The sequence below is a fragment of the Pristiophorus japonicus genome, chromosome 11 (assembly GCF_044704955.1).
Source record: "Pristiophorus japonicus isolate sPriJap1 chromosome 11, sPriJap1.hap1, whole genome shotgun sequence".
In the NCBI taxonomy this organism is placed as follows: domain Eukaryota; kingdom Metazoa; phylum Chordata; class Chondrichthyes; family Pristiophoridae; genus Pristiophorus; species Pristiophorus japonicus.
In genome coordinates this window covers 220,323,526-220,335,658 of record NC_091987.1, presented here as the reverse complement: position 1 = coordinate 220,335,658, position 12,133 = coordinate 220,323,526, and the positions used below count along the sequence as shown (strand labels likewise).

Here is a 12,133-nt window from a genome sequence, read left to right as displayed (position 1 = left end):
ACAAATTAACGCTGGCTGCTCTAATTAGCCCATGTCTTTCTAGACGAGTATTAATTTTATCCTGTATTATGGCCTCTTGAAGCTACCCCACCGCTGATGTTAGGCTGACAGCTCCATTGCTCTTTGTCTTATTGTTTTCTTCCTTTTAGCACAGAGTTCCCATGTTTTCAGTCCTCCTGTCCCATGTTTTCAGTCCTCCAGTCCCATGTTTTCAGCCCTCCAGTCCCATGTTTTCAGCCCTCCTGTCCCATGTTTTCAGTCCTCCAGTCCCATGTTTTCAGCCCTCCAGTCCCATGTTTTCAGTCCTCCAGTCCCATGTTTTCAGCCCTCCTGTCCCATGTTTTTAACCCTCCAGTCCCATGTTTTCAACCCTCCTGTCCCATGTTTTCAACCCTCCTGTCCCATGTTTTCAGTCCTCCTGTCCCATGTTTTCAGCCCTCCAGTCCCATGTTTTCAGTCCTCCAGTCCCATGTTTTCAGTCCTCCAGTCCCATGGCACAACTTCCATATCTAAGGATGTTTGAAAGCTTGTCAGAACCTTTGCTATTCCCTCTTAGACTTTCTTCAACATTGTATGATGTAGCAAGAAGGACATGCTGCTATTTCCCCTTCCAGTTCTAGCATTTTCTCAGAATTACTTCCTTATCTAACTCTTCCACCTGCTCCTCTTGAATTCTTGTATTGCTGCTATCATCATCCTCAGTGAAACTGGAGCAAAGTAACCATCCAGTCTCTCCAGTGTTAGTTCAGCTTCCAAAGGACTTCCTTTTTATCTCTTAATTCACCCCAATCCCTTCCCCTTTATCTGTTTAGAAACGATTTACCGTTTCCCTGTATATATTACATCTGTCTTTCTTCATACCTCAATTTTATTCACTTCCCCTTTGCATTTTGCACATTCCGCCTGATTGTCTTTTGTATTAAGAGCTCTAGATTTGTCCATGCCTGTTTTTCACATTTTTATTTCTCGACTCATCCCACAAACTTTCGCTTTTACTGCATTATAATTTCTTCCTGTGGGAATATGAGTAGTCCGCACCCCAATCAACTCCCATTTGAACATTCACACTTTCTTATCTCAATGTGTTTTCTTTCCAGTATTTTTAAAAATATCAAACCTGTTATGGTCACTGTTTCCTAGAGATTCTCTGATCCTTATATCACTTGCCACACTTCATTCCTAGATCCAGATCCAGCGCTGCCTCCTTCTTTGTTTTACTAAAAAGATTGAATCTGGAACACATTGTGGACACATTACTTTATCACAATCTGTCTTTGGATAATTCAAACCATCCATTATTACCACGCTAATATAAAAACAGAAAATGCTGGAAATACTCAGCAGGTCAGGCAGCATCTGTGGAGAGAGAGACAGAGTTAACGTTTCAGGTCTGTGACTGTTCATCAGCACTGAGTCCTGACGAAGGGTCATCCAGATTGCAGCAACTGCAGTATTTTGTTTTTGTATTAATTATTACGACCCTGTTGTTCTTGCATTTTTCTCCTCTATCTTCTTTCAAAGTTGGCATTTGACACGAAATTCTGAAATGTAGTGACCAATGAGGAGGGTAGTAAAAGTGGACATAGGCAGGCTGGTGACACGGACAGTGGACATAGGCAGGCTGGTGACATGGGCAGTGTCATGTATTAGGCAGACTGGTGACATGGGCAGTGGACATAGGCAGGCTGGTGACATGGGCAGTGTCATGTATTAGGTAGACTGGTGACATGGGCAGTGTCATGTTTTAGGCAGGCTGGTGACACGGGCAGTGGACATAGGCAGGCTGGTGACATGGGCAGTGGACATAGGCAGGCTGGTGACACGGGCAGTGGACATAGGCAGGCTGGTGACACGGGCAGTGGACATAGGCAGGCTGGTGACATGGGCAGTGGACATAGGCAGGCTGGTGACACGGGCAGTGGACATAGGCAGGCTGGTGACATGGGCAGTGTCACGTATTAGGCAGACTGGTGACATGGGCAGTGTCATGTATTAGGCAGACTGGTGACATGGGCATTGTCATGTATTAGGCAGGCTGGTGACACGGGCAGTGGACATAGGCAGGCTGGTGACACGGGCAGTGGACATAGGCAGGCTGGTGACACGGGCAGTGTCATGTATTAGGCAGGCTGGTGACACGGGCAGTGGACATAGGCAGGCTGGTGACATGGGCAGTGGACATAGGCAGGCTGGTGACACGGGCAGTGGACATAGGCAGGCTGGTGACACGGGCAGTGTCATGTATTAGGCAGGCTGGTGACACGGGCAGTGGACATAGGCAGGCTGGTGACATGGGCAGTGGACATAGGTAGGCTGGTGGCATGGGCAGTGGACATAGGCAGGCTGGTGACACGGGCAGTGTCAAGTATTCAACTGTCATTGTAACCCATGAATAAACTGACTTAAATTGTACACTGTGAGAACACTGACCACTAGGTGGTGAACTTGTGGGAGACACTCCTAACCTGGACTTTCAGGTATAAAAGGGGAAGCTCCACCCATCTTCTCCACTTCAGTGCTGGAATAAAGGTTACTGGTCACAGAGTGACCTTCTCTCTAGTATGGGCCTCATGTGCATTTGTACTGTATAGTAAGGACATATTAGGCACACACATGGCAGATTACGTTTAATGCACAGAAGTGTCAAGTGATTCATTTTAGTAGATAGAATGAGAGGCAATATAAAGTAAATGGTAGAATTTTAAAGCGGGTGCAGGAACAGAGACACCTAGGGATGTATGTACACAAATCTTTGAAGGTGGTAGGCCAAGTTGAGAAGGCTGTTAAAAAGGCACACGGGATCCTTGGCTTTATAAATAGACCATTGGGTACAAAAACAAGGAAGTTATGTGAATCCTTTATAAAATACTGGCTAGGCCTCAGCTGGAGCATAAGAACATAAGAAATAGGAGCAGGAGTAGGCCATATGGCCCCTTCAGCCTGCTCCGCCATTCAATATGATCATGGCTGATCTGATCATGGACTCAACTCCACTTCCCTGCCCGCTCCCCATAACCCCTTATCCCCTTATCGTTTAAGAAACTGTCTATTTCTGTCTTAACTATATTCAATGCCCCAGCTTCCACAGCTCTCCGAGGCAGTGAATTCCACAGATTTACAACCCTCAGAGAAGAAATTTCTCCTCATCTCTGTTTTAATTGGGAGGCCCCTTATTCTAAGATCATGCCCTCTAGTTCTATTCTCCCCCATCAGTGGAAACATCCTCTCTGTATCCACCTTGTCCAGCCCCCTCATAATTTTGTACGTTTCAATAAGATCACCTCTCATTCTTCTGAATTCCAATGAGTAGAGGCCCAACCTACTCAACCTTTCCTCATGTGAACCGCCTCATCCCCGGAATTAACCTAGTGAACCTTCTCTGAACTGCCTCCAAAGCAAGTTTATCCTTTTGTAAATACGGAAACCAAAACTGCACGCAGTATTCCAGGTGTGACCTCACCAATACCCTATAAAACTGTAGCAAGACTTCCCTGCTTTTATACTCCTTTGCAATAAATACCAAGATTCCATTGGCCTTCCTGATCACTTGCTGTACCTGCATACTAACCTTTTGAGTTTCATGCACAAGTACCCCCAGGTCCCGCTGTACTGCTGCACTTTGCAATCTTTCTCCATTTAAATAATAACTTGCTCTTTGATTTTTTCTGCCAAAGTGCATGACCTCACACTTTGCAACATTATACTCCATCTGTCCAATGTTTGCCCACTCACTTGTGTCCAATTGTTCAAACCACACTTCAGGAACGATGGCAAGGCCTTGGAGAGGGTGCAGAGGGCATTTACTGGAATGCTACCAGGGATGAGGGTCTTCAATTGGGTGAAGAGATTGGAGAAGCTGTGAATGTTCTCCTTAGAGCAGAGAAAGTTAAGGAGAGTTTGATTGAGATGTTCAAAACCGTAAAGGTTTTGATAGTGTTAATGAGGAGAAACTGTTTCCAGTGGCAGGAAGGTTGGCAACCAGAGGGCACAGATTTAAGGTGATTGGCAAAAGAACCAGAGGCACTATCAAGAAAAAGAACATTTACACAGCGAGTTGTTGTGATCAGGAACGTGCTGCCTGAAAGCATGGTGGGAGCAAAGTCAATAATAACTTTCAAAAGGGAATTGGATAAATACTTCATAAAATCATAGAAATTTACTGTGCTGGCCGAAAAATAGCTATCCAGCCTAAACCACTTTCTTGCAGATTATAGCACTGCGAGTGCATATCCGAGTACTTTTTAAATGTGATGAGGGTTTCTGCCTCTACCACCCTTTCAAGGCAAAGCGTTCCAGACCCCCCCACCCTATGGGTGAAAAACATTCTCCTCAACTCCCCTCTAATCCTTATACCAATGACTTAAAATCTATGCCCCCGGTTATTGACCTCTCTGCTAAGGTTGTACCCATCCACTCTATCTAGGCCTCTCATAATTTTATTCACCTCCATTAAATCTCCCCTCAGCCTCCTTCGTTCCAAGGAAATTTGAAGGGGCAAATTTTGCAGGGCTATGGGAAAGGGAGCGGAGGGGGGAAGGGGAGGGGAGGGGAGGGGGAAGGGGGAGAGGAAGGGAGAGGGGAAGGGGAGGAGGGAAGTGGAGAGGAGGGGGAGAGCGAGGGGTGGGGAGGGGGTGGAAGGGGGAGGAGAGAGGAGAGGGCGGGGGAAGGGAGGAGGAGGAGAGAAGAAGGGAGGGGAGAGGGGAAGGGAGGGGAGAGGGGAAGTGGAGAGGAGGGGGTGGGGAGGGGGTGTCAAAGGAGTAGGAGAGAGGAGAGGGGGAAGGGAGGGGGAGGGAAGGGGAGGGTTGGGGAGTGGGTGGAAGAGGAGGAGAGAGGGGGGAGGGGACAAGGACGGGAGGGGGAGGGGAAGGGAGAGGGGATGTGGAGGGGAAAGGGGAGAGGAGGGGGAGGGGAGGTGTGGGGAGAGGAGAGGAGGGGAGTGGAGGGGAGGACACAACAGAGCTTGCTGCAAAAAGTAATTGCAGTGAAAGGTTTATAAAATAAATATTATTTTGATAACAAATGAAGCCATAATCTTTTTTTTTCTGTTTCAGGATGATGATTGCCAGCTCTCAGGCTGTGTGGATTTACATCACTCTGGCCTGCAACGGAGGTCAGTGATTTGGGGGAAGTTACAGGGTGATTTCAGCACTGATGTTCTCCCTTTCCACCAACCTCTATCTCTCTTTCAGTGCTGTGCTTAGAGTTACTGTATCCGTTTGGAACCAGGAACATGGACAGCGAAACCCCGAAGGTGGATGACGGGGGATCCCCTGAAATTTCTCTATCAATTACTTTCCCATTTTTCGCAATGGGGCAGCGGTCTCTGTATGTGAGTACACTTGGGGTGAACCGATTTATGTTATTTAATGCTGCGACACAACGGGATGCGCCTCTTCCATATTTTTAAAACATTTTGTGTGGTTTCAATTTTTACAAACTACATCTTGGAATTATATTAATAATTTCATTACATTGAACTTTGAAAATGAGTATAGTTGACCAGAACAAAGCTCAGCTGCTTATAGGGCGGTGATGTTTGGGTGATTGCCCTATCGATGCAGTTACTGTTTGAATGGGCTATATTTAATGAATATTGTCTCCTATCTGCCAGGTGAATAACAATGGAGTGATTTCCTTCAATGTACAAGTCAGCCAGTTCACCCCTGAAGCTTTCCCTCTGTCTGATGGTCGCTCATTCATTGCTCCTTTCTGGGCTGATGTCCATAATGGGATCAAAGGGAATGTATATTACAGAGAGAGCACTCAAGCCAGCATCCTGCAAAGGGCCACTAAGGATATCAGGAAGAGCTTCAAGGACCAGACTTCCTTCTCAGCCACCTGGGTATTCATCGCCACCTGGTACAAAGTCACCTTCTATGGAGGCAGTTCGACAACACCGGTAATCGGAACCCGTGATTTTGTGGTGCAATGGATGAGAGGCTAATACTTTTTACATAGAGGGGTAGGAAAGTTCATCCTTCGGGTGGCGGGGGTAACTTTGTGGGTAGAGGGGGTAACTTTATGAGTGGAGAGTAACTTTGTGGGTGGAGGGGGTAACCCTTTGGGCGGCGAGGTGTGCTCCGGTTATATCGGGCAGTGTAATACACACGGGTTGAAGTGATCTTTCTGACTAAACTACTATACAAACAGCAGCTCTCCTTCCTGCTCAGTGATGAGCGGGGTCCCCTTTCGAGGCTATTTATTGACTAATCCTTATTTTGACACCGATTTATATCCCATGTGGTAAATGACGTTAAACCACATCCCGCCGGTAATCACGTGGCTTGCCAAACTGACCGGTTTCATCGGCAAATTCTGTTCGCTGTGGATTAAAACATCCGTTTAGCCAATTATTGGCTACAATCTGTATAAAGTTATGTAATGTTGAAAATTGCTGAGCAGTAACTTATAATCAGCCTTTTGCTCAGACTGGAGGAGTGACCCTGTCTCTTGTCTCTGACCCTGTGATCCGCGGTTCACAGATGAACACCTTTCAGTGTGTGCTGATCACGGATGAAAGAAGCTCCTTTGCAATGTTTAATTACGCTGATATTTACTGGACAACCGGGACTGCAAGTGGAGGAGACCCGCTCACCGGCGTTGGAGGCTCAGCAGCACAGGTTAGACCCCCAACTCCCCGGGTCCGTGGCGGGAAAAGTCACAGGCGTCTAACCAATGTAACTAAAACTGAGATAGGTAACGTACAACACCTACCTGGTAACACCAATGTGACGGAGAGGGTTGAGGTTAGTGCGGGCGATGGTATGTTTATGGACTTTCAAAAGGTGTTTGACAAAGTACCACATAATAGGCTTAAGCAAAATTGAAGCCCATGGGATTAAAGGGCAGCGTGAATACGGAATTGGCTCAGGGGCAGAGAATAGTGGTAAAGGCTTGTTTCTCAGACTGGAGGGAATTACACAGGGGTGTTCCCCAGACGTCCGTATTAGGAACACTGCTCTTTGATAGATATTAATGGCAGGGACTTGGGTATACAGGGCACCATTTCCATGTTTGCAGATGATACGAAACTCAGAAATATAGTAAACACTGAGAAGGATAGTAATAGATTTCAGGAGGACATAGACTGCGAAAATAACACGTAGCACATGACATTTAATGCAGAGAAGTGTGAACTGATATATTTTGGTAGGAATATGAGAAAAGGCAATATAAACTAAATGGTACAATTTTAAAGGGAGTGCAGGAACGTGGAGACCTGTGGATGTATGTACACAAATCTTTGAAGATGGCAGGATAATTTGAGAAGGCTGTTTGGTTTTTAAACATCCTGGGCTTTATAAAAACAGAAGAACATAAGAAATAGGAGCAGGAGTAGGCCATACAGCCCCTCGAGCCTGCTCCGCCATTTAATACGATCATGGCTAATCTGATCATGGACTCAGGTCCACTTCCCTGCCCGCTCCCCATAACCCCTTATTCCCTTATCGTTTAAGAAGCTGTCTATCTCTGTCTTAAATTTATTCAATGTCTCAGCTTCCACAGCTCTCTGAGGCAGCGAATTCCACAGATTTACAACCCTCTGAGAGTAGAAATACCTCCTCATCTCAGTTTTAAATGGACGGCCCCTTATTCTAAGATTATGCCCCCTAGTTCTAGTCTCCCCCGTCAGTGCAAACATCCTCTCTGCATCCACCTTGTCAAGCCCCCTCATAATCTTATACGTTTTGATAAGATCACCTCTCATTCTTCTGAATTCCAATGAGTAGAGGCCCAACCTCCTCAACCTTTCCTCTTAAGTCAACCCCCTCATCTCCAGACTCAACCTAGTGAACCTTCTCTGAACTGCCTCCAAAGCAAGTATATTCTTTCGTAAATATGGAAACCAAAACTGCACGCAGTATTCCAGGTGTAGCCTCACCAATACCCTGTATAGCTGTAGCAAGACTTCCCTGCTTTTATACTCCATCCCCTTTGCGATAAAGGCCAAGATTCCATTGGCCTTCCTGATCATTTGCTGTACCTGCATACTAACCTTTTGTGTTTCATGCACAAGTACCCCCAGGTCCCACTGTACTGCAGCACTTTGCAATCTCTCTCCATTTAAATAATAACTTGCTCTTTGATTTTTCTGCCAAAGTGCATGACCTCAACTTAGTCTGTCTATGTAGTAATCTCAGGATTGTTATCAGTGCCACGTGCTAGTCAGAGTAGGAATCGCAGGATAGCTCAGATGAATACGTGGCTTGAGCAGTGGTGCAGCAGGGAGGGATTCAAATTCCTGGGGCATTGGAACCGGTTCTGGGGGAGGTGGGACCAGTACAAACCGGATGGTCTGCACCTAGGCAGGACCAGAACCAATGTCCTTGGGGGAGTGTTTGTTAGTGCTGTTGGGGAGGAGTTAAACTAATATGGCAGGGGGATGGGAACCAATGCAGGGAGACAGAGGGAAACAAAAAGGAGACAAAAGCAAAAGACAGAAAGGAGATGAGTAAAAGTGGAGGGCAGAGAAACCCAAGGCAAAAAACAAAAAGGGCCGCTGAATATAAAGGGGCTGCAGGAGGGGTCAAAACTAAAAATCATAGTTTAAAAACTAGGATTAAAACACTCTACCTAAAACGCACGCAGCATTCGAAATAAAGTAAATGAGTTGACGGCACAAATTATTACAAATGGGTATGATTTGGTGGCCATTACAGAAACGTGGTTGCAGGGTGGCCAAGATTGGGAATTAAACATACAGGGGTATCTGACGATTCGGAAAGATAGACAAGAAGGGAAAGGAGGTGGGGTAGCTCTGTTAATAAAGGATGATATCAGGGCAGTTGTGAGAGACGATATTGGCTCTAATGAACAAAATGTTGAATCATTGTGGGTGGAGATTAGAGATAGTAAGGGGAAAAAGTTACTGGTGGGCGTAGTTTATCGGCCCCCAAATAATAACTTCACGGTGGGGCGGGCAATAATCAAGGGAATAATGGAGGCATGTGAAAAAGGAACGGCTGTAATCATGGGGGATTTTATATCGATTGGTCAAATCAAATCGCACGGGGTAGCCTTGAGGAGGAATTAATAGAATGCATACGGGATTGTTTCTTAGAACAGTATGTTACAGAACCTACAAGGGAGCAAGCTATCTTAGATCTAGTCCTCTGTAATGAGACAGGAATAATAAACAATCTCCTAGTAAAAGATCCTCTCGGAATGAGTGATCACAGTATGGTTGAATTTGTAATACAGATTGAGGGTGAGGAAGTAGTGTCTCAAACGAGCGTACTATGCTTAAACAAAGGGGACTACAGTGGGATGAGGGCAGAGTTGGCTAAAGTAGACTGGGAACACAGACTAAACGGTGGCACAATTGAGGAACAGTGGAGGACTTTTAAGGAGCTCTTTCATAGTGCGCAACAAAAATATATTCCAGTGAAAAAGAAGGGCGGTAAGAGAAGGGATAACCAGCCGTGGATAACCAAGGAAATAAAGGAGCGTATCAAATTAAAAACCAATGCTTATAAGGTGGCCAAGGTTAGTGGGAAAATAGAAGATTGGGAAAATTTTAAACAACATCAATGAATGACTAAGAAAGCAATAAAGAAAGGAAAGATAAATTACGAAGGTAAACTTGCGCAAAACATAAAAACGGATAATAAAAGCTTTTACAGATATATAAAACGGAGAAGAGTGACTAAAGTAAATGTTGGTCCCTTAGAAGATGAGAAGGGGGATTTAATAATGGGAAATGTGGAAATGGCTGAGACCTTAAACAATTATTTTGCTTCGGTCTTCACAGTGGAAGACACAAAAACCATGCCAGAAATTGCTGGTCACAGGAATGTGGGAAGGGAGGACCTTGAGACAATCACTATCACTAGCGGGGTAGTGCTGGACAGGCTAATGGAACTCAAGGTAGACAAGTCCCCTGGTCCTGATGAAATGCATCCCAGGGTATTAAAAGAGATGGCGGAAGTTATAGCAGATGCATTCGTTATAATCTACCAAAATTCTCTGGACTCTGGGGAGGTACCAGCGGATTGGAAAGCAGCTAATGTAACGCCTCTGTTTAAAAAAGGGGGCAGACAAAAGGCAGGTAACCATAGGCCGGTTAGTTTAACATGTGTAGTGGGGAAAATGCTTGAAGCTATCATTAAGAAAGAAATAGCGGGACATCTAGATAGGAATAGTGCAATCAAGCAGACGCAGCATGGATTCATGAAGGGGAAATCATGTTTAACCAATTTACTGGAATTCTTTGAGGATATAACGAGCATGGTGAATAGAGATGTACCGATGGATGTGGTGTATTTAGATTTTCAAAAGGCATTCGATAAGGTGCCACACAAAAGGTTACTGCAGAAGATAAAGGTACGCAGATTCAGAGGAAATGTATTAGCATGGATAGAGAATTGGCTGGCTAACAGAAAGCAGAGAGTCGGGGTAAATGGGTCCTTTTCAGGTTGGAAATCGGTGGTTAGTGGTGTGCCACAGGGATTGGTGCTGGGACCACAACTGTTTACAATATACATAGATGACGTGGAAGAGGGGACAGAATGTAGTGTAACAAAATTTGCAGATGACACAAAGATTAGTGGGAAAGCGGGTTGTGTAGAGGACACAGAGAGGCTGCAAAGAGATTTAGATAGGTTAAGCGAATGGGCTAAGGTTTGGCAGATGGAATACAATGTCAGAAAGTGTGAGGTCATTCACCTTGGGGGAAAAAAAACAGTAAAAGGGAATATTATTTGAATAGGGGGAAATTACAACATGCTGCAGTGCAGAGGGACCTGGCTGTCCTTGTGCACGAATCCCAAAAAGTTAGTTTGCAGGTGCAGCAGGTAATCAGGAAGGCGAATGGAATGTTGGCCTTCATTGCGAGAGAGATGGAGTACAAAAGCAGGGAGGTCCTTCTGCAACTTTATAGGGTATTGGTGAGGCCGCACCTGCGTGCAGTTTTGGTCACCTTACTTAAGGAAGGATATACTAGCTTTGGAAGGGGTACAGAGACGATTCACTAGGCTGATTCCGGAGATGAGGGGGTTACCTTATGATGAAAGATTGAGTAGATTGGGTCTTTACTCGTTGGAGTTCAGAAGGATGAGGGGTGATCTTATAGAAACATTTAAAATAATGAAAGGGATAGACAAGATAGAGGCAGAGAGGTTGCTTCCACTGGTCGGGGAGACTAGAACTAGGGGGCACAGCCTCAAAATACAGGGGAGCCAATTTAAAACTGAGTTGAGAGGGAATTTCTTCTCCCAGAGGGTTGTGAATCTGTGGAATTCTCTGCTCAAGGAAGCAGTTGAGGTTAGCTCATTGAATGTATTCAAGTCACAGATAGATAGATTTTTAACCAATAAGGGAATTAAGGGTTATGGGGAGCGGGCGGGTAATTGGAGCTGAGTCCACGGCCAGATCAGCCATGATCTTGTTGAATGGCGGAGCAGGCTCGAGGGGCTAGATGGCCTACTCCTGTTCCTAATTCTTATGTTCTTATGTTCTTATGTCCTTTTGCAGATTTTGTGTGTCCTCCTCACATATTGCTTTTCCTCCCATCTTTGTATCATCAGCAAACTTGGCTACGTTACACTCGGTCCCTTCTTCCAAGTCGTTAATGTAGATTGTAAATAGTTGGGGTCCCAACACTGATCCCTGTGACACCCCACTAGTTACTGAATGCCAACCAGAGAATGAACCATGCTGACTTTCTGTTTTCTGTTAGTTAGCCAATCCTCTATCCATGCTAATATATTACCCCCAACCCCGTGAACTTTTATCTTGTGCAGTAACCTTTTATGTGACATCTTGTCAAATGCCTTCTGGAAATCCAAATACACCACATCCACTGGTTCCCCTTTATCCACCCTGTTCATTACATCCTGAAAGAATTCCAGCAAATTTATCAAACATGACTTCCCCTTCTTAAATTCATGCTGACTCTGCCTGACTGAATTTTGCTTTTCCAAATGTCCTGCTACAGATTCTTTAATAATGGACTCCAACATTTTCCCAACCACAGATGTTAGGCTAACTGGTCTATAGTTTCCTCCTTTTTGTCTGCTTCCTTTTTTAAATAGGGGCGTCACATTTGCAATTTTCCAATCTGCTGGGACCTCCCCAGAATCCCTATAAATAGAGGAATAGAGTACAAAAGTAAAGAAGTTATGCTGAACCTTTA

General features: G+C 45.1%; 1 protein-coding gene across 1 annotated transcript in view; it reads left to right on the top strand.

Moving 5' to 3' along the window:
* Positions 1–5,054: 5,054 nt before the first annotated feature.
* tecta (tectorin alpha) overlaps positions 5,055–12,133 on the top strand; it is a 63,574-nt gene continuing 56,495 nt past the window's right edge. The window contains exons 1-4 of the mRNA XM_070894624.1: positions 5,055–5,110; positions 5,190–5,329; positions 5,612–5,899; positions 6,483–6,620. Of these exons, the coding sequence (XP_070750725.1) occupies positions 5,056–5,110; positions 5,190–5,329; positions 5,612–5,899; positions 6,483–6,620 (621 nt within the window). The 5' untranslated portion in view covers position 5,055. The remainder of the gene's footprint in view (positions 5,111–5,189; positions 5,330–5,611; positions 5,900–6,482; positions 6,621–12,133) is intronic.